Consider the following 22,081-nt stretch of genomic DNA (forward strand, 5'->3'; position numbering starts at 1 on the left):
CACCATTAAGTTCAGTCCTCCCTTAAGGAGCAGTGGGTTTTTCTCCACATTTAATTACTTGCAATTCTTCTATGTGGAAGATTTATTCTTTTCTGCAATTTACATATTCAGTCATTTATATCAGTATGGACCCATGGATAATTACTTTGTACTTTGGTTTGGAATCCAGTGCTACTTTGTTCATGTTGTTGCTAATTACTGTTCCAGTCCTGGCTACTTTCATCCTTCAGCTTGCTCCTGTGTCCCTTTGACATAACCCTATCAGTGTGTGTGTGATCTCCAAGGATCCTTTTACCAAATTCCTTTTATTGGAACAACGGTATTAGACACCAAGACCCGCGAAGTAGGGGCGCTTATTCCCGTGGGGTTCCTATTTTTTCTGGGCCTCTCTGCTGACAAAGTGAGATGATGTGTGTACCCTGACCCAGGATATATACACGGATCCCTCCGGAACCATCTCTACTAAACAAAGCATGAGTACAGCCTGAGTCTCCAGCCCTGACCCATGACCCTAGGCATCATTCTAAGCCTCCCCGCCTTGCTTCTCTGTAACCTCCTCTCCAACAGTGAGAAACCTAGCTCCACCACGCGCCCTCCATCACTTTAATTGGCATATACATATAATGGTATCAGAATTGTCATCCTTGCCCCTTTGGGAAGCAACTTAATCAGCCTGAGTGAAAAAGCTCGAGTATGATTCCTTTTGCTTTTAGTCTTAAAAACCCCATTCATACCCACATCATTCAGGTCAGCTCCTTTTTCTCCTACCCCTGCAATGAGTTTGATCCATAAATTTGCAGTACAGTTAGATGAAAGGCGTGGTCTGCATTTTATCCTGGGATTCCTTATCCTTCTCAATGATTTTTAAAACCTCATGTATTGGGGCGCCTGGGTGGCTCAGTGGGTTCAGCCTCTGCCTTCGGCTCAGGTCATGATCTCAGGGTTCTGGTATCAAGCCCCACATCGGGCTCTCTGCTCAGCGGGGAACCTGCATCCCCCTCTCTCTGCCTGCCTCTCTGCCTACTTGTGATCTCTGTCTGTCAAAAAAAAAAAAAAAACAACAAAAAACCTTCATGTATTAAAGCGTCATTCTTTGTGCGGTAGTAAAGTTTCATGGGTTTGATAGATGAATGGTGCATTCACGATTACAGTATTGTATGATATAGCTTTGCCACTCTAAAAGAGATCCCTTGTGCTCCACATTTTCAACCCTATCTCTGTCCCTCCCTCCTCCTGAACCCCTGGCAACCGCTGATCTTTTTACGGTCTCCATAGTTTTGCCTTCTCCAGAACGTCATACGATTGGGATCATACGGTATCCCTGTAGCCTTTTCAGACTGGCTTCTTTCACTTAACAATATGCATTTAAGATTCATCCATTTCTTTTCAGGGCTTGATGGCGCATTTTTTAAAATCACTAAATAATGTCCCATTGCCTGGAGGTACCACTATTCGCTTATCCATTCATCTTGAAGGACATCTGGGTTGTTTCCAGCTTTTGGCTGTAATGAATAATACACAATAAACATCTGTGTGCAGGTTTTGTGTAGACATAAGTTTTTATCCAAAGCACGAGGGCTCTTGCAGTTCCTATCTCTGAAGACAGGTTTCCGATGGCCTGAAGATCCAGGATCAACCCAAGAGGGACTCTCAGGGGAGCTCTGCTGTCAGCTGAGCTCGGAACGCAGGCTGCTGTGGCCGTTTGCTGACAAGTTGACGGGCTGGAAATCAAGGGTGCTGGAGGGATCCAAGGTCATCCGGGAGGTGATTGAAGATGACTGTTTGGATTCTACTTACCTGGAGCTTCCTCAGCTCGTCAGATCCACAGAGATGGAAATCAGCAGGTTGGTTGCCGGGGAGGGGCGTGGGGGAGGGGGAGCTGGAGTTGGGTGGGTGCAGAGTTTCAGTTTTGCAAGTTCTAGAAGTGGGTGCTGGTGACGGTCGCAGGACTTAACGTCACCGAACTGTATGCTTACAAATGATTAAAATGGTACCTTTCACCACAGCCCACATGTTCGAGCTACGACGGTGCTTGGTGGGAAGTTGGGAGAGCCAAGCTCTGTTAACCCACCCAGATTTTCCTCCGCCTACACTCCCAGCTCTTTGGGAGGCCAGGCACAGGAGGGACGTGTGTCAACGCTGTGCCCAAAGACGGGCCCAGGGAGGCCATGACACGAAAACTGTCCAGGCTACTCCTTTTCCACGTCTGACCCCAACCAAGCCCCAGGCAGGTGGGTCGTCCCCCTGGGCCACACCTATCTACCTGTGTCCCTGCTCCCTGAAGCTCCCTGATAAGGCCCTGGGAGTGGAGACCTGCTTCCCGGACAGGGCCTGCCCGTGCGGGGGGCACTCACTTGGCGTAGGCTTTCTCCAGCAGGGCGCTCCAGAACTCTCGGTGGTCAGCAGAGTGGAGAAAGACCAGGCGGTCCCTGAAGGTGGGCAGCCGGTCATCGACGACCACGTCCAGCCACTCGCTGTACCGCCAGAACTGTTGGCCAAATCATGGGGTTGAGTCCCGGGGAGGCCGGCCCACCCGTTAAAGCCTTGTCCCTTGTCCCTCTCTTCCGGAGGTAAATCTCACGCGGCTTCCATGATGGGCCACCCAGACTGTGGCCACCGAGCCACAGGCGGAGCCTCCCGCCCGCCACGGACACGGGCTCGAAGACCCTGTGTTGACCCACCAACGCCACGGGCCGATGGGACAGGGTCCCACATGGACACTGCGGGGTGGGCTCATTAGCTCTTTGCTCTCCTGAGGGAGGGGCGGGCCGTGGGCTTGTCCTGCGCTTGCAACAGCGTGGTTCTCTACACGTCCCGTCAACCAGAGGCCGGGGTCTTAGCTTCCCCTTCATCTTCCGTTCCCTCCTTTTTTTTTTTTTTTTAAATATTTTTTTTATTTATCTGACAGACAGAGATCACAAGTAGGCAGAGAGGCAGGCAGAGAGAGAGGAAGGGAAGCAGGCTCCCCGCTGAGCAGAGAGCCCGATGCGGGACTCGATCCCAGGACCCCGGGATCATGACCTGAGCCGAAGGCGGAGGCTTAACCCACTGAGTCACCCAGGTGCCCTTCAGTTCCCTCCTTGACAGGGGGTGGAAACCCTACCACTGATTTGTTTTGGCCATTCACACACAGAGAGAGAGAGAGAGAGAGAGAGAGAGAGGCTGTGATGGGGCAAGAGAACCCTTGTGCCAGGCATGCAGACATGAGGTGAGTGTGTGTGCATAGATGTGTGTGTGCGTGTGTGTCCACGTCCCTGTGTGCATGTGCTCACACGCGTGTGCACATATCCGCGTGCATGCGTGCACGTGTGTATGAGTGTGTGCATGTGTGTGTGTGCGTTCCTTCCCATTCAGTTGGCCCGAGAGAGACACTGAGGTAAGAAGAAGGAGAAAGTAGGAAGAGGGGAGCAGATGCAGGGGTTCCTGGAGCTGCTGGTTTCCAGCTTGGGGGGAACATTCTGAGCCCCAGTCAGACTGGCCGAGGTTGTGCACATTTGAAGGAATATTTCTTGGGCTCACAGCAACGGGCCCTAAGAGTTATGCTGGGAGGCCGCACGGCATGGGGCACTACCACCGGCCCCAGCTGGGCTCCCCCGTGGGAGCGTCACCCTCCCAGCAAGTGTCACTTCAGGCTTTCTTGGGGGCATTTGGGACTTCGGGTCCCACACAAGCACTGCGGGGGTAGGCGCTCATGGCCTCGAGGCTTCCCGGAGCAGGTGCAGAGTTGGGGCTGGCCATCTGGGGCGAGCTGGCTCAAGGGATCCTAGAGATGGCCCAGCCCGCTGAGCTGACCTCCTTGCACGTTCACACCTGCGCTGTGGCTGAGGACAGGAGAGAAGCGGAGAGGGGGGCCTCACTCCCAACGCCCCCATTCCCAGATGTCAGCATGTGACTGACGGGTCCCCAACGGGGCCTGTGCCATCCTTCTCGTGCGTTTGGAGGTGACCCCATGACACAGCACGATTTGGGGTGCAGCTCTCACACAGAGAGGTCATTCCTTCCAGGATGACCAAGCAGCTTAAGAGGCCCCTGGCATCGTGCTGGGTCCCAGAGAGCTAGCGCCCAGGCCGAGGCTCCCTCTTACCTGGAAGTGGAATATTCCGGCATAACCGGGTCCAAAGCTTTGGTCCTGGGGGATGACCCGTGCCAGGGCTTTCTCGTTCAGCGTCAGGGAGGCGATGGCAGCTAATAGCCAGCAGTCGCCTGCAGAAGGAAAGCCACCCGTCACGGTTTTCATTGCCAATTCACCGTGAATGGAAAATTCTATGCCGGGAGGGGGTGGGGCGTTCCAGAGGTGATCACATCTTTTCCACATTTAGGGAAACGGATGGAATACCAGCAAGTACGTCTGTCCTCCCCTTCTGCCTCCCTTTCTGGCTCTCGCCGTGCCGGGTTTACCACGCACAGCTGTCGTGGTCCGGGGGTGTCAGACATGGGCTCTGTGCTGTTCCAGAGGCTTCCCCGCCACAGGGCCGAGGCTGCGGACCTTAGCATCGGTGGGGGGGCTGCAGCCCGAGAACCTGGGGTCCTCGTGGGCTCGGGGAGTGAGTGCGTTTCTGGGACGGATGCCTCTCCAGAGCACAGACTCCGCGGAGTCAGACATGAGAGCAGCTTTAGTTACCTCTCATTTTCAAGGTCTGCTGATGTCTGCGGCCGTGACCTCACGCTGACACATGGAGAGGACAGCTCCGAAGGGAAGCCAGACATCAGATGGCACTCACCTGGGCTGTGCCAGCGTCTGGGACGCATCCCCTCGCCCGCCCTGAGGCTGGGACGGGCACCTCTTGTCACGGCTGCCCACGAGCCCCGAGCAAGCACCCATCTACCCAACGGGACCTCTCTGTCTCATCCCAGATCCCTTGGTTGGCAGTTGGTAACACCGCCGTCATTGGAATTCAAGACCCGGCATGCTCAGTGCGGCTTCCTTGGGGTTCCCATTTCTGGAAAATACCATAGAGCCCACGAGCCCTGAATGATTGTTGTACGCAGGCAAGAGGGACTTGCAGAGGGTCTAGCACCAGGAAAGTGACTCACAGAGTTGCCCTGCTTCTGGCTTTCCCTAGGGTGCTGGCAACGGGGTACATGCCACTAGTTCCTCAGGCGTCCACTGCTCCTAGCTAATGAGCAGTGATGAGGAGATGCTAATGAGAAGGGAGCCAGAACCTTCCAGGATCCTTTATTCAGCAAACCTCACGGAGTGCCTCCTGGGTGGCAGGGGGGTGGTCCCTGCTCTCAGCTCTGGGGTGGTCCCTGCTCTCAGATCTGGGGTGGTCCTGGAGGGCCAGAGTCTGGGGGAGGGGCGGGGGCCTGCTGTGGGCTGACGTCTTCCCCGCCCTCCAAGTTATGGCTTGGCCCGATGTAGGAAAATGCATTTCTTTTCCTAGAGTGCAGTAGCTCAGATCTATTCAGCCGGGAATGCTCTGAGCTTTTGAAGGGAGGATTCGGAAGCCGGTGCTATCCATGCGATGTAAAGCAAAGGGAAAAAAACGCAACAACAAAGCAGTATTGCTTTATCTCTCTGCTGGGCCCGTGGGGATGCACGGCATTGGTCATATCAGTGCTATGGCCAGAAGAGGGTTCCCTCTGAAGGTCAGTTCGTCGGGCAGCTGGGTGGTCATGCAGGGAGCCGACGGCTAGCAGGGAGGGGCCGGTAATCGTGTTGGTGGTGTTCTAGCTCTTACTTGGGGTGTCAGGCTCACAGCCCTTCATTTTATTTTCACCCTTCATAGTTTAAATAGATATTATGTATGATATTTGGAAGTAATAAAAATGTTACAAAGTGGGGCCCCTGGGTGGCTCAGTTGGATAAGCTTCTGCCTTTGGCTCAAGTCATGATCTTGGGGTCCTGGGATCGAGCCCCATGTTGGGCTCCTTCTCAGCAGGGAGTCAGCTGCTCCCTCTCCCTCTGCCCCCACCCCTGCTCACGCTTTATCTCTCAGATCGATAAATAAAATCTTTTTTTTAAAAAGTGCTACAAAATAATAGTTCTAATCAACACCAACTAAGGTTAAATATGCAGTTGTAATTCCAAATAGACATTTGCACTCATGCCACAGACCAAAACATTGAAACACAAAGAGCCTATACAATGCCTTTCTATTGAATAGCAACGTAGGGATGGGACGGGGACAGTGAGGGGAGGCAGAGGAAGAGTCTGGAGGGAGAGATGAGAGAGGAGATGAGGAGGAGGAGATGAGGAGGCAGAGTCTTCCAGAGCAGGCTTACCCCCAGCAAATGAAGACCGATCCAAATGTAATTTTTCCCAAAAGGTCTAAGTCATAGCTAGGATGTGTAATTCTATCATCTGTGTATAGCTGACTCTTGAGCAACAAGGGCGGAGGGGCACTGAGCCCACACCCCGACCCAGAGCACAGTACGAAATCCACGTGTAACTTCTCCTGAAACTCGACAGCCAGTAGCCTGCTGTTGACCAGAGTCCTTACCGAGAACATAAATGCAATTAACACGTAGTTTGTGTGTTCTCTCTATTCTGTACTGCATTCCTACGATAGGAATGCAACGAAAAGACAATGTTAGTGAGACAATCATAGGGAAGAGAAAATCCATGGACAGTCGGATGCTGTGTTATCCAAAAAAAAAAAAAATCCATGTATAAGTGGACTCGTGTTGTTTGAGGGTCAATGTACCGCGGATCTATCCATTGATCGATCATCAACTATCATCACTCTTGGTCTGTGCCTCTGGCTTCTGTGTTTGGTGTGGCTGGTTGGTGAGCATGGAGGCTCCGGTAGGACCCACTGCCACCATTAGACCCTAGTGGAAACTCAGCAGCAGGCTGGGCCTCATAAGCTTGCAGCGATGCTGGTGGTTTTTTTTTAATTTTTTAGGAGGTTTTTTTGTTTTGGTTTGTTTGTTTGTTTGTTTGTTTTTTCCCACAGAATAAAGATAGACTCAGTCCAATTTTGGACTAAATCTGACATGCCAGACCCACTTAAACAGACTCGGGGGGCACTCTCAAGGCCTATTTTAGGAAGGAGACTGTGAAGCTCCCAGAGGGGGGTCCTCCAAAGCCTGAGCCCCCTGGAGGGCAAGGTGGCATAATGGTTTAGAGCAGGTTCAGATCCTGACTCCAAGCTATCACTCCCATGACTGACACTACTCAGCCTCCCTCTGCTTCAGCGTCTCCTCTGTCAAATCGGAAGGGTGACTGGGACGGTGACCTGGAGACTGAGCTAATGTATGAGAGTATGAGCTGTGTCATGCTACGGGGAGCTGGACCAGAGCCGCGGGGTCGCTCTGTTCTCTGTGAGCCGAGCCCCACGCGGCAGGCGTGTCCACCCCCAGGGGCCCAAGAGCGCAAGGAGCCTGGAGTCCAGGGGGCTCCATCCAGGGGAGCAGACGGGCAGACTGGGAGGGAGGACAGGAGGAAGTAGCGGGTGGTAGCGGGGACATCCCCCCAGACCCTATGCCCCTTGGGTTTCCGGGGGGTCCCTTGCTGCTCTTGCTGTAGGGGGCAGCTCTGAGGCCCCGTCCTGCTGACCCCCGGGGTGCTCACCCCTCCCCCCATGCTCCTCCCCCTCACACTCACCAAGCTCCCCCTGGCAGATATCGGTCCTGGTAGCTCCTCCGAGAATGAATTCTGGGTTTTTCACTATTTCCTGGAAGAACAAAGGTGTTCCTGTGATTGTAGTGTGTGATTGGAGCGGGCTCAGGGTCTCTCTCCTTTCTGGGAGCAGAGGGCTTTTTCCTGTATCCGATTCTTTCCCCGTGGAGCTTGCCACAGACCTGGGCCTGGCTCTGGTCGATCCCCACCTTGAGGGAGAGATCCTGCCTCCTGGGCAGCCCCTCCACGCCAAACAACCACCTCCTGCCATGCCCGGTTGCAAAGCAGGACCATGAGCTGAAGATTCCCATTGCCGCTCAGGCCCTGGGCTAGCATTCAGGGCAGGGGAGGGGGGCAGTGCGGCGGTGCGGGGTGTGAGTTCGAATCCTGACTTTCCACTGCAGGCGCTGTACCCTCTGTGGGCTTCAAATTCCTCCTCTTAAAATGAGGTAATACACACACCATGGACCAGTGCCCGGGATCAAACACCAACTCATGCTCGCCCACCCAACTCCGTTTGCTTTTAAATTATGCACCATATGTATACACACATACATGTATGTACATGTATGTGTGTATACATATACGTACATACATGTTTATACATATACATAATTATATTATTATGTGTACACAATTACTTACATATACTTATAGAGAAACATGCATGAAGCATTAACACAAAAGCATTTGAAAGCGATTATGTAAAATTCATATGTTCTTTGCATTTCGCTGAGGCATGAGTCTCTTTTCACCGGCAGGGACTAAGGCAAAGAGCGAGAGAGAGTCCCTGCCCTCCCGAGCTGCTGAGGAACTGGGGGACCAGACCATAGACACGTGTCCGGACATGGGTCCCACAGCGGCAAGTACCAGGATGGAAAGTGACAGTGTGGGACGGGGGCTGGGTGAGCTGGAGCCATCAGGGAGGGCCTCTCAGGGATGTGGACAGTTGAGTAGGGAGTCCTGAGAGAGCCAGGGGAGAGGAAACAACAAATCATCAGGCATGGAGGAAAGTTCTGGCAAACAGCGGCTGCTTGGTCATTTAACAGGCTCCGAATGCAGGCGGAGTGAGAGGCCTTTCCCACCCCTTTCCAGAAACAAGACTGGAGGCAGAAATCCTTACCAGCACCTGGGTGGTGCCCCAGGGGACAGCTCTGCCCTGAATGGTCTTCCTCAAGCTCTCCTGGACCCTACTTCTCCTCTGGTCTCTGTCCCAAGGTATCAGCAGGAGGATGGCGATTTCTTTGCAGGAAGAAATTTTGTCTTAAGACAAAGAGCTAAAGGGTAAGATGATGGGGTTCTCTCTGAGGCCCCCAGGGTGGGGTCAGCCTTGTGGAGCAACAGCTGTCCCGAACGTCTGCCCGGATAGCACTGCGGGGGTTATTTGTGCTTCCAGTATTTCAGTAAACTGGGCCAGGAGAATCTGTGAACCCTGCCATCGGCTCCCCATAAACCCAGACATGACAAAGGTCCGACCGACACCCTGAGTGCTGGCTCCTCCAACCCGCCCTTAGCTCCAGGTGTCCGGGAGCCGTGTCACCGGATGACCCTTGTCTCCAGAATGACAGGCAGGGCAGTGGATGGTGATGGGGCAGCTCCTCTGTGCCAGGCTCCCAGCGGGTGCAGACCCTTTCACACAGCGCTCTCCCCGTTCCTGGAGGCCCGTCCCCTGGGTGTTTGCAGGTGGCTCCGAGCCAGGCCAGTGGGAAGGTGCAAACCAGGAAAATGTGCTCCCCGCAGGAGCCCTCCCTGAGCCGCAGAGGGCTCTGGGCCTGCCATCTAGCTTCCCCAGGCTTGGTCTCCTTGGACCAATGTCCAAAGACATTGGAATGTCTGCCTTGGACATTCAGGGCCAGGCGCACAATGTGCATTGGAGCCCCTGCCTCCAAGAGCCCCCCAGGAGCTCTCTCAGCAGCCAGCCCCTAACAGCAGCGTGTCGTAGGGCCCTAGCCAGCCAAACTCCCACCGCCATGGCCCCCATCCCTGTTGCAGATGGAAGATGGACTCTGGAGGCTGGCAGATCCTGCCCAGCAGGCTGTGACAGACGCTGGGCCTCCCGGAGGCCAGATGGGCTGTGGGCGAGGAGACCCCCCCCCCCCGCTGCCCCCCATCCCTCCCCTGCCTTCAGCTGGCCCACCCCGCCAATGGCACCAACTGTGCCCGCAGCTGCCACAGCCTCTCAGCTCCACCTCGCAGCTGGCTGCTCTCGCCCAGGAGAGTTCCATCCCATGGCCTCAAACTGCGGACGGATGGAGAAAAGTGCAAAAGGAGAAAACCCGGAGGCTCTCATCAAGTCAGCAGGAATTGGCTATTGGGGCTGCAGTGGTGGGACGGCCCGAGGCGTGGTGGACGCAGGGGTCTGTCCGGAGCTCCTGGGAGTGAGCGAGCTGCAGTGGTGGGACGGCCCGAGGCGTGGTGGACGCAGGGGTCTGTCCGGAGCTCCTGGGAGTGAGCGAGGCAGAGAGAGAGGAAGGGAAGCAGGCTCCCCGCTGAGCAGAGAGCCCGATGCGGGACTCGATCCCAGGACCCCGGGATCATGACCTGAGCCGAAGGCGGAGGCTTAACCCACTGAGTCACCCAGGTGCCCTTCAGTTCCCTCCTTGACAGGGGGTGGAAACCCTACCACTGATTTGTTTTGGCCATTCACACACAGAGAGAGAGAGAGAGAGAGAGAGAGAGAGGCTGTGATGGGGCAAGAGAACCCTTGTGCCAGGCATGCAGACATGAGGTGAGTGTGTGTGCATAGATGTGTGTGTGCGTGTGTGTCCACGTCCCTGTGTGCATGTGCTCACACGCGTGTGCACATATCCGCGTGCATGCGTGCACGTGTGTATGAGTGTGTGCATGTGTGTGTGTGCGTTCCTTCCCATTCAGTTGGCCCGAGAGAGACACTGAGGTAAGAAGAAGGAGAAAGTAGGAAGAGGGGAGCAGATGCAGGGGTTCCTGGAGCTGCTGGTTTCCAGCTTGGGGGGAACATTCTGAGCCCCAGTCAGACTGGCCGAGGTTGTGCACATTTGAAGGAATATTTCTTGGGCTCACAGCAACGGGCCCTAAGAGTTATGCTGGGAGGCCGCACGGCATGGGGCACTACCACCGGCCCCAGCTGGGCTCCCCCGTGGGAGCGTCACCCTCCCAGCAAGTGTCACTTCAGGCTTTCTTGGGGGCATTTGGGACTTCGGGTCCCACACAAGCACTGCGGGGGTAGGCGCTCATGGCCTCGAGGCTTCCCGGAGCAGGTGCAGAGTTGGGGCTGGCCATCTGGGGCGAGCTGGCTCAAGGGATCCTAGAGATGGCCCAGCCCGCTGAGCTGACCTCCTTGCACGTTCACACCTGCGCTGTGGCTGAGGACAGGAGAGAAGCGGAGAGGGGGGCCTCACTCCCAACGCCCCCATTCCCAGATGTCAGCATGTGACTGACGGGTCCCCAACGGGGCCTGTGCCATCCTTCTCGTGCGTTTGGAGGTGACCCCATGACACAGCACGATTTGGGGTGCAGCTCTCACACAGAGAGGTCATTCCTTCCAGGATGACCAAGCAGCTTAAGAGGCCCCTGGCATCGTGCTGGGTCCCAGAGAGCTAGCGCCCAGGCCGAGGCTCCCTCTTACCTGGAAGTGGAATATTCCGGCATAACCGGGTCCAAAGCTTTGGTCCTGGGGGATGACCCGTGCCAGGGCTTTCTCGTTCAGCGTCAGGGAGGCGATGGCAGCTAATAGCCAGCAGTCGCCTGCAGAAGGAAAGCCACCCGTCACGGTTTTCATTGCCAATTCACCGTGAATGGAAAATTCTATGCCGGGAGGGGGTGGGGCGTTCCAGAGGTGATCACATCTTTTCCACATTTAGGGAAACGGATGGAATACCAGCAAGTACGTCTGTCCTCCCCTTCTGCCTCCCTTTCTGGCTCTCGCCGTGCCGGGTTTACCACGCACAGCTGTCGTGGTCCGGGGGTGTCAGACATGGGCTCTGTGCTGTTCCAGAGGCTTCCCCGCCACAGGGCCGAGGCTGCGGACCTTAGCATCGGTGGGGGGGGCTGCAGCCCGAGAACCTGGGGTCCTCGTGGGCTCGGGGAGTGAGTGCGTTTCTGGGACGGATGCCTCTCCAGAGCACAGACTCCGCGGAGTCAGACATGAGAGCAGCTTTAGTTACCTCTCATTTTCAAGGTCTGCTGATGTCTGCGGCCGTGACCTCACGCTGACACATGGAGAGGACAGCTCCGAAGGGAAGCCAGACATCAGATGGCACTCACCTGGGCTGTGCCAGCGTCTGGGACGCATCCCCTCGCCCGCCCTGAGGCTGGGACGGGCACCTCTTGTCACGGCTGCCCACGAGCCCCGAGCAAGCACCCATCTACCCAACGGGACCTCTCTGTCTCATCCCAGATCCCTTGGTTGGCAGTTGGTAACACCGCCGTCATTGGAATTCAAGACCCGGCATGCTCAGTGCGGCTTCCTTGGGGTTCCCATTTCTGGAAAATACCATAGAGCCCACGAGCCCTGAATGATTGTTGTACGCAGGCAAGAGGGACTTGCAGAGGGTCTAGCACCAGGAAAGTGACTCACAGAGTTGCCCTGCTTCTGGCTTTCCCTAGGGTGCTGGCAACGGGGTACATGCCACTAGTTCCTCAGGCGTCCACTGCTCCTAGCTAATGAGCAGTGATGAGGAGATGCTAATGAGAAGGGAGCCAGAACCTTCCAGGATCCTTTATTCAGCAAACCTCACGGAGTGCCTCCTGGGTGGCAGGGGGGTGGTCCCTGCTCTCAGCTCTGGGGTGGTCCCTGCTCTCAGATCTGGGGTGGTCCTGGAGGGCCAGAGTCTGGGGGAGGGGCGGGGGCCTGCTGTGGGCTGACGTCTTCCCCGCCCTCCAAGTTATGGCTTGGCCCGATGTAGGAAAATGCATTTCTTTTCCTAGAGTGCAGTAGCTCAGATCTATTCAGCCGGGAATGCTCTGAGCTTTTGAAGGGAGGATTCGGAAGCCGGTGCTATCCATGCGATGTAAAGCAAAGGGAAAAAAACGCAACAACAAAGCAGTATTGCTTTATCTCTCTGCTGGGCCCGTGGGGATGCACGGCATTGGTCATATCAGTGCTATGGCCAGAAGAGGGTTCCCTCTGAAGGTCAGTTCGTCGGGCAGCTGGGTGGTCATGCAGGGAGCCGACGGCTAGCAGGGAGGGGCCGGTAATCGTGTTGGTGGTGTTCTAGCTCTTACTTGGGGTGTCAGGCTCACAGCCCTTCATTTTATTTTCACCCTTCATAGTTTAAATAGATATTATGTATGATATTTGGAAGTAATAAAAATGTTACAAAGTGGGGCCCCTGGGTGGCTCAGTTGGATAAGCTTCTGCCTTTGGCTCAAGTCATGATCTTGGGGTCCTGGGATCGAGCCCCATGTTGGGCTCCTTCTCAGCAGGGAGTCAGCTGCTCCCTCTCCCTCTGCCCCCACCCCTGCTCACGCTTTATCTCTCAGATCGATAAATAAAATCTTTTTTTTAAAAAGTGCTACAAAATAATAGTTCTAATCAACACCAACTAAGGTTAAATATGCAGTTGTAATTCCAAATAGACATTTGCACTCATGCCACAGACCAAAACATTGAAACACAAAGAGCCTATACAATGCCTTTCTATTGAATAGCAACGTAGGGATGGGACGGGGACAGTGAGGGGAGGCAGAGGAAGAGTCTGGAGGGAGAGATGAGAGAGGAGATGAGGAGGAGGAGATGAGGAGGCAGAGTCTTCCAGAGCAGGCTTACCCCCAGCAAATGAAGACCGATCCAAATGTAATTTTTCCCAAAAGGTCTAAGTCATAGCTAGGATGTGTAATTCTATCATCTGTGTATAGCTGACTCTTGAGCAACAAGGGCGGAGGGGCACTGAGCCCACACCCCGACCCAGAGCACAGTACGAAATCCACGTGTAACTTCTCCTGAAACTCGACAGCCAGTAGCCTGCTGTTGACCAGAGTCCTTACCGAGAACATAAATGCAATTAACACGTAGTTTGTGTGTTCTCTCTATTCTGTACTGCATTCCTACGATAGGAATGCAACGAAAAGACAATGTTAGTGAGACAATCATAGGGAAGAGAAAATCCATGGACAGTCGGATGCTGTGTTATCCAAAAAAAAAAAAAATCCATGTATAAGTGGACTCGTGTTGTTTGAGGGTCAATGTACCGCGGATCTATCCATTGATCGATCATCAACTATCATCACTCTTGGTCTGTGCCTCTGGCTTCTGTGTTTGGTGTGGCTGGTTGGTGAGCATGGAGGCTCCGGTAGGACCCACTGCCACCATTAGACCCTAGTGGAAACTCAGCAGCAGGCTGGGCCTCATAAGCTTGCAGCGATGCTGGTGGTTTTTTTTTAATTTTTTAGGAGGTTTTTTTGTTTTGGTTTGTTTGTTTGTTTGTTTGTTTTTTCCCACAGAATAAAGATAGACTCAGTCCAATTTTGGACTAAATCTGACATGCCAGACCCACTTAAACAGACTCGGGGGGCACTCTCAAGGCCTATTTTAGGAAGGAGACTGTGAAGCTCCCAGAGGGGGGTCCTCCAAAGCCTGAGCCCCCTGGAGGGCAAGGTGGCATAATGGTTTAGAGCAGGTTCAGATCCTGACTCCAAGCTATCACTCCCATGACTGACACTACTCAGCCTCCCTCTGCTTCAGCGTCTCCTCTGTCAAATCGGAAGGGTGACTGGGACGGTGACCTGGAGACTGAGCTAATGTATGAGAGTATGAGCTGTGTCATGCTACGGGGAGCTGGACCAGAGCCGCGGGGTCGCTCTGTTCTCTGTGAGCCGAGCCCCACGCGGCAGGCGTGTCCACCCCCAGGGGCCCAAGAGCGCAAGGAGCCTGGAGTCCAGGGGGCTCCATCCAGGGGAGCAGACGGGCAGACTGGGAGGGAGGACAGGAGGAAGTAGCGGGTGGTAGCGGGGACATCCCCCCAGACCCTATGCCCCTTGGGTTTCCGGGGGGTCCCTTGCTGCTCTTGCTGTAGGGGGCAGCTCTGAGGCCCCGTCCTGCTGACCCCCGGGGTGCTCACCCCTCCCCCCATGCTCCTCCCCCTCACACTCACCAAGCTCCCCCTGGCAGATATCGGTCCTGGTAGCTCCTCCGAGAATGAATTCTGGGTTTTTCACTATTTCCTGGAAGAACAAAGGTGTTCCTGTGATTGTAGTGTGTGATTGGAGCGGGCTCAGGGTCTCTCTCCTTTCTGGGAGCAGAGGGCTTTTTCCTGTATCCGATTCTTTCCCCGTGGAGCTTGCCACAGACCTGGGCCTGGCTCTGGTCGATCCCCACCTTGAGGGAGAGATCCTGCCTCCTGGGCAGCCCCTCCACGCCAAACAACCACCTCCTGCCATGCCCGGTTGCAAAGCAGGACCATGAGCTGAAGATTCCCATTGCCGCTCAGGCCCTGGGCTAGCATTCAGGGCAGGGGAGGGGGGCAGTGCGGCGGTGCGGGGTGTGAGTTCGAATCCTGACTTTCCACTGCAGGCGCTGTACCCTCTGTGGGCTTCAAATTCCTCCTCTTAAAATGAGGTAATACACACACCATGGACCAGTGCCCGGGATCAAACACCAACTCATGCTCGCCCACCCAACTCCGTTTGCTTTTAAATTATGCACCATATGTATACACACATACATGTATGTACATGTATGTGTGTATACATATACGTACATACATGTTTATACATATACATAATTATATTATTATGTGTACACAATTACTTACATATACTTATAGAGAAACATGCATGAAGCATTAACACAAAAGCATTTGAAAGCGATTATGTAAAATTCATATGTTCTTTGCATTTCGCTGAGGCATGAGTCTCTTTTCACCGGCAGGGACTAAGGCAAAGAGCGAGAGAGAGTCCCTGCCCTCCCGAGCTGCTGAGGAACTGGGGGACCAGACCATAGACACGTGTCCGGACATGGGTCCCACAGCGGCAAGTACCAGGATGGAAAGTGACAGTGTGGGACGGGGGCTGGGTGAGCTGGAGCCATCAGGGAGGGCCTCTCAGGGATGTGGACAGTTGAGTAGGGAGTCCTGAGAGAGCCAGGGGAGAGGAAACAACAAATCATCAGGCATGGAGGAAAGTTCTGGCAAACAGCGGCTGCTTGGTCATTTAACAGGCTCCGAATGCAGGCGGAGTGAGAGGCCTTTCCCACCCCTTTCCAGAAACAAGACTGGAGGCAGAAATCCTTACCAGCACCTGGGTGGTGCCCCAGGGGACAGCTCTGCCCTGAATGGTCTTCCTCAAGCTCTCCTGGACCCTACTTCTCCTCTGGTCTCTGTCCCAAGGTATCAGCAGGAGGATGGCGATTTCTTTGCAGGAAGAAATTTTGTCTTAAGACAAAGAGCTAAAGGGTAAGATGATGGGGTTCTCTCTGAGGCCCCCAGGGTGGGGTCAGCCTTGTGGAGCAACAGCTGTCCCGAACGTCTGCCCGGATAGCACTGCGGGGGTTATTTGTGCTTCCAGTATTTCAGTAAACTGGGCCAGGAGAATCTGTGAACCCTGCCATCGGCTCCCCATAAACCCAGACATGACAAAGGTCCGACCGACACCCTGAGTGCTGGCTCCTCCAACCCGCCCTTAGCTCCAGGTGTCCGGGAGCCGTGTCACCGGATGACCCTTGTCTCCAGAATGACAGGCAGGGCAGTGGATGGTGATGGGGCAGCTCCTCTGTGCCAGGCTCCCAGCGGGTGCAGACCCTTTCACACAGCGCTCTCCCCGTTCCTGGAGGCCCGTCCCCTGGGTGTTTGCAGGTGGCTCCGAGCCAGGCCAGTGGGAAGGTGCAAACCAGGAAAATGTGCTCCCCGCAGGAGCCCTCCCTGAGCCGCAGAGGGCTCTGGGCCTGCCATCTAGCTTCCCCAGGCTTGGTCTCCTTGGACCAATGTCCAAAGACATTGGAATGTCTGCCTTGGACATTCAGGGCCAGGCGCACAATGTGCATTGGAGCCCCTGCCTCCAAGAGCCCCCCAGGAGCTCTCTCAGCAGCCAGCCCCTAACAGCAGCGTGTCGTAGGGCCCTAGCCAGCCAAACTCCCACCGCCATGGCCCCCATCCCTGTTGCAGATGGAAGATGGACTCTGGAGGCTGGCAGATCCTGCCCAGCAGGCTGTGACAGACGCTGGGCCTCCCGGAGGCCAGATGGGCTGTGGGCGAGGAGACCCCCCCCCACCGCTGCCCCCCATCCCTCCCCTGCCTTCAGCTGGCCCACCCCGCCAATGGCACCAACTGTGCCCGCAGCTGCCACAGCCTCTCAGCTCCACCTCGCAGCTGGCTGCTCTCGCCCAGGAGAGTTCCATCCCATGGCCTCAAACTGCGGACGGATGGAGAAAAGTGCAAAAGGAGAAAACCCGGAGGCTCTCATCAAGTCAGCAGGAATTGGCTATTGGGGCTGCAGTGGTGGGACGGCCCGAGGCGTGGTGGACGCAGGGGTCTGTCCGGAGCTCCTGGGAGTGAGCGAGCTGCAGTGGTGGGACGGCCCGAGGCGTGGTGGACGCAGGGGTCTGTCCGGAGCTCCTGGGAGTGAGCGAAACCCGCGTCCGGTTGCCAGGTTCCGTGAATGTGTGTGCATGTGGCCGTGCCGGCCGACAGACATGGGTCTCCCGCCCAGGGAGCGTGTGACTCCTGTAGGCAAGCGCCTGTATGGTCCCCACATCCGTCTTGCACACGGAATGGTTCTGCGTGGATTCTGGATGCATTGCATGGGTGCCGGGGCCGTCCCGCATGTGTGGTACGGTTGTTCTTACGAAATGGTGTTTGGGGGCTCGAGGATGAGGGTTCCCTGCTTCGGCCTGTGACAGGAAGATCAGAGGCGTCTTGACAAACCTGGAGTGAATCTTGGCTAAGGACTAGGCGGCCTGGAAAGTTCCCTCTTGGGGTCTTTCTAACAATTTGGGAGAGACTGGGGGGTGCTGTGAAGGCGCGTGGGGACCCGGGGCTGTCTCTGGAGGCACAGAGGGAGTAGCAGGGTTGTCACACAGAGACGAGGTACAGGGTCGTCTCAGCCACAGGCCACCGTGGTGCACAGGCTGCCAGGGGGCCGTCAGCCTGGGCTAGCAAGGAGGATCCTGGGTTTAGGCCGAGAAGTTAGGGAGGGAATTGCCTAGAAGGAAGCAGAAGGATGCAGGCAGGCGGGGAGTCGAAGAGAAGAAGGCCAAAGGAAGCTCGTAGCAGAGGAAGTCAGGTTGTGGGTCCAGGAAGCCAGGCCCCTGGCGGGACTGCACCGTGGCTGTCTGGACCCCAGACCCGCTCCTCCCCACTCCGACACACAGCTCTTTCCGTGAGGCCTGCTGGAGGGGAGTTCACCTTCTCTCCCAGCAGAACCTGTCGCCCCACCACCACGGCAGTCCCCCAAGGTCTCCCCCTCAGTGCACACCTTGCCCTGGGCTTCCTGGAGGGTGAGCCCGGCGGCCCGGTGCCCTCTGCTGTCCGCGTGACTTTTCTGACCGGCTGCTCTGGAGCTCACTCCCCCGCCCGGGAGGGCAGCTGTGTTTGACAAGAAGGTGGTGCTGCGGGAGGGCAACCCGACCCAGGGTCCCACTGGGCAGTTCCGTACTTGCTGCCCAAACAGGCAAACCCTAGTGCTGAGAAGATAAGGAAACAGCACCCAAGCCCCAGAGGCCTTCTGGAGGGACACTGGCAACTCGTACCCTTTCCTTCCTGCGGCTGCCCACCCGCCTACCAGGGACCCCAGACCCCGTCCCGCAGGAGAATCTCAATCTTCACCCCCATCCGCCTCCTGTTCCCTATTTCACACACGTCTGTAAGAAGTCTGCAGAACGCCTAGCCCTCAGATTGCAAACAGATAGGTGTGTTTCTGGGAATGAGGACAGAAGGGACCGTCTCAGGGGCACACAAAGTGACAGGGCGGTTCTGAGAATGAATCTGTAGGAAGGACAGCAACAGCAGACCTGAGTTAAGGTAAATAAGGAAACCATTTTGCCCCTGGCTGGGGGTGGAGGGCAGGTTGGACGGCCTCACCCATCCTTTGGGGCAACCCCGAGAGAGATCAGTAGTGGGGAGGACCACCTCCTAGAGCTGAGACCTGGGACTCTGGACTCCCTCAGGCCCCGGGGCCCTCACTCCACTGCACAAGTGGGAACAGCGGCATTGTTCACGCCGGCCTGTGTGCACACCGCTCTCCTGTAGGAGAAATTCCAGCTTCGGCAAGAAGGGGAGTGGCGTGCAGGGGCGGAATTACACGTTAAGCCAGGGGGCGGCAGTGCAGACCGCAAGGCAGGTGCCTTCCTCCACCCGGGAGGGGTCGGTGTCTGGTTACCATTAGAGCAGTAGTGACCACGGTCACGGACACTTACTTACAGGCTCCTTTCTGCCTGCTCTACACGTTAACAAAGTAATCCTTGCAACAGCCCTACAGGGAGGCAGCATTGTGACCCCCATTTTGTGGAAGAGGAAAGTGAGGCTGTGGGAGGCACGTGGCTCGGACCTGCCAGCAGTGGGGAAGGGCTCGGCGCGTTCCCTCTGTTGGGGGTGCTGAAAGAGCCACCTCTTCCAAGGTCATGGCTTTCGGGGGTACCGCATCCTGTGACTCATCCGTGAGGGGTCACCCCGACACGAGACGACTCTGAGGGTCCATCCCAGCTCCAGAGCACCCCGTGCCGCTGGCTGAGGGCTTTATGGGACCACTTAGGGACCGTTTAGGACAGCCCAGAGCCTCCTCTGCCCACTCCTGCTCCCCGTCCAGCTGCAGGTGTTATTCCTGACAAAGTCCATGCGAAACAGGTTCACGTCCTTACGGGCACTGCTTGTGTGGGCTCCGGAGAGGAGGTCATGTAGCCGTTGGTGGCATTGCTCTGGGGTGACACCTGTCATAGCTGTCATGCCATCAAGCCGCCACCTGCTGCAGACGGCTGCTGGATACTGGGTCTACACTGGTTGTTACTGTTCCCACTTCACTGGGGAGGGGACTGAGGCTCAGAGAAGTTAAGCGCCAGGACCACCGTCAAGGGACAAATCAGTGGCAGGGTGGGACCAGCACTCAGGGGCTCACCTTTCGTCCAGCCCTCTTTGCACTCTCCTTGTCCATAGCAACCTGCCTAGGAGCCCGCCCAGAAGGTGTCCCCACCTGGAAGGAATGACAGCCCGTGGTGCCTGGGGTGGGCGGAGGTCAAGGCCTGACTAATCCAGCACAGCAAATATTGACTCCAGCTGATGCCCGAGGACCGTCACCTCAAGACGGTTGGGGGTGGGGCAGCTTGGACGCTGCCTCCCTTCTGGGAAGGGGGATGTGTGGCTTGGGGAGAGAGGCCCTGCTTCCGAGTGTTCCATCCATCCCATGGGTCCTGAGCCCTTGTGGCATGACTGTCCCTCCACGCTGAGCATCCGGGCTGCAGCAGAAGCCACGGGACGCCCCACGTGTATCCCAGCAGCCTCAGCACACGGGGCAAGACTGCCTCCCATCCCGCCCTGCGTGTTTGCCTTTGGGTTCCCATGGAATGTGTCCCCTGAGACTTGTATCCCACTCACCACTTAAAGACAAGCCCGTCTCTGGCTCTGGGCCCCAGTCCTGGGCTCACGTCAATGGGAGGCAGAGAGCTGGGGGTGGGGCGTAGCCAGACTACCTGGGCACGGCCTCAGAGCATCCCCGGCTTGCTGGTTGATGCCCCCTGCGTGCCATTCTCTCTGCAAATGGCACAGCATCTCGACAGGAGACCTGGCACATGTGCATGACAGATGTGTCTGTGTGTAGCCCCCCTGCCTGGCCTCGCCTCTCCTTGCTCCCCTCTGCCATGATGCTGAGGCCACACCCCTGCCTGGCATTCCCCCCCGCCCCCCGCCGCCACTTCCTCTTGCACTCACCCCTGGCCGTTTCCACACGAAGGGGATCTGGGGCCTCTCGCTGTAGAAGAGAGAGGAGTTGTCGGCTGGGAAGTCTGCATCCTCGAAGAGGACGCCCTTCTGCACGCACGCCTGCCTCAGCTGCTCGAAGCTCAGGCCGGAGGAGTGGGTGATGCGGGCGTCCTTGGGAACCGGGTGCTTCTGGGGCCCTGGGGCCCGAGAGAGGTAAGGCATGGCTGTTCCCCTGCTGGTGGGCTCCAGTCGACGATAGGTGGGAAGAAGCAAGATGAACGTGCCAGTCGGGAAGGAGCCGGCTCAGGGAAACCAGGGCTCGGTGGCCCTTGGCCTCTTCCTGTTTGCCTGGGAACCTCCCTGCCAAGGCTGAGATGAGGCGCGCCCTGATGGCAAACATAGAGAGAGCTCTGCCCTCCCCGGGCGCCTGCAGACCCAGAGAGAGCAGTCAGCCTGGACCGACTCCAGGCAGAGGCGGCAAACTCTTCTTAATGCACTGGGGAGAGTCCGCGGGAGAGAGAGGATTGCTTTATGGGAAAAGAGAGCAAGAAACCAAATCAGTCTGGGAGGTGGCAGGCAGCATTTGCTTTGCAGGAGGAGAGTGTACTGTGTGGTCTTGAATCCCATCCGAGGTCAGAGATCTGCAGGGTTTGTAGTCAGAAGGGAGCTTAGGGAACCATCATGGCACTCATTACATGAACAGAGCTTACCCAGCGCTCTCTCTAACCACCTCATCTTGATTTAGAGCAGGGGTCCGCTAACTTTTTCTGAAAAGAGCCAGTTAGTTAATATTTTCGGCTTTGTGGGGTCATACGGTCTGTGTTGTAACTACTCAACTTTTTGGGTTGTAGCACAAAAGCAGCCATGGATGCTATGTGATGAATCAGCATGGCTATGTGCAAATAAAACTTTATTTACAAAAGCAGCTGGGGGGCCGGATGTCGTCCAGTTGGCATGTGGCGGCTGACCCCTGATCGGGTGGACTCACAGAGGACGTCAGCTCCTCCTCCAGGGTATGGACGCCTCTGTTCTCGAACATTCCAGGCAAGAGATGTTGGGAAACATTTGCAAAAGCAGGTATCATATGAGTAAAATTCTCTGTCCTGTAAAACTCTAGAAACAGGATTTCACATTTGAGAAGAAATGAGGTTTAGAGGTTGGAGGCTAAAGTTTAATAAAAATATTAGCCGCCGTGTGGTACCCCTGGTCTTCTAAGCACCTTACAACGACGTCTCTGCGATTCTCCAGTCAGTCACAGTGGGTGTCGGAGGCACAGGGCCTTGAGTTAGTGGGTGTAGTTAAAAGCCCATGACACGAGTTTTTATAGGACCTCCCAGTTCCCAGGAATGTTCCTTTAGTTCCACACACTTCCTGTAGAGTGGATCCTGCGTGCTGTATTTCATAGAGAATGTGTAGACATCGACTGGTGACATCTGGGGAGAACTCCCAGGTTTGCCTGGGGTGACCTTGAGCAAAGAAGCCGTGCCTGTTTTCTCGGCATGTCAGGACAACGGGGCCCCCTAGGGCTGCAGGGGGTTATGGGATCAAAGCAGCCTGTGGAGTCCTCCCATCCCTGTCCTCACTGTCCCCTGCCCCATCAGACAGACGTGGGCTCTCATGACCTGACTTCGCAACCTCTTTTGTTGTGTCTCTTTGTTTGCACAATAAAAGGTTCTGGAATGATTCTGTGCCCGAA

At 55.8% G+C, this 22,081-nt stretch overlaps 1 protein-coding gene across 3 annotated transcripts in view; it reads right to left on the bottom strand.

The window, feature by feature from the left end:
- The window catches only part of LOC111160517 (calpain 9), a 45,644-nt gene extending 25,037 nt beyond the window's left edge, over positions 1–20,607 (bottom strand). For 2 of the 3 annotated variants that reach the window (XM_022523671.1, XM_022523670.1), the window contains exons 1-4: positions 20,395–20,607; positions 14,635–14,704; positions 11,169–11,287; positions 2,355–2,488 (exon numbers count right to left, since the gene is read on the bottom strand). In XM_022523671.1, coding sequence (XP_022379379.1) covers positions 2,355–2,488; positions 11,169–11,287; positions 14,635–14,704; positions 20,395–20,607 — 536 coding nt within the window. The remainder of the gene's footprint in view (positions 1–2,354; positions 2,489–11,168; positions 11,288–14,634; positions 14,705–20,394) is intronic. The other variant, XM_022523672.1, reaches the window with a different exon arrangement.
- Between the last annotated feature and the right edge of the window lie 1,474 nt (positions 20,608–22,081).

Source organism: Enhydra lutris, unplaced genomic scaffold (assembly GCF_002288905.1).
Source record: "Enhydra lutris kenyoni isolate GAN:26980312 unplaced genomic scaffold, ASM228890v2 scaffoldscaffold76, whole genome shotgun sequence".
NCBI classification, from domain to species: domain Eukaryota; kingdom Metazoa; phylum Chordata; class Mammalia; order Carnivora; family Mustelidae; genus Enhydra; species Enhydra lutris.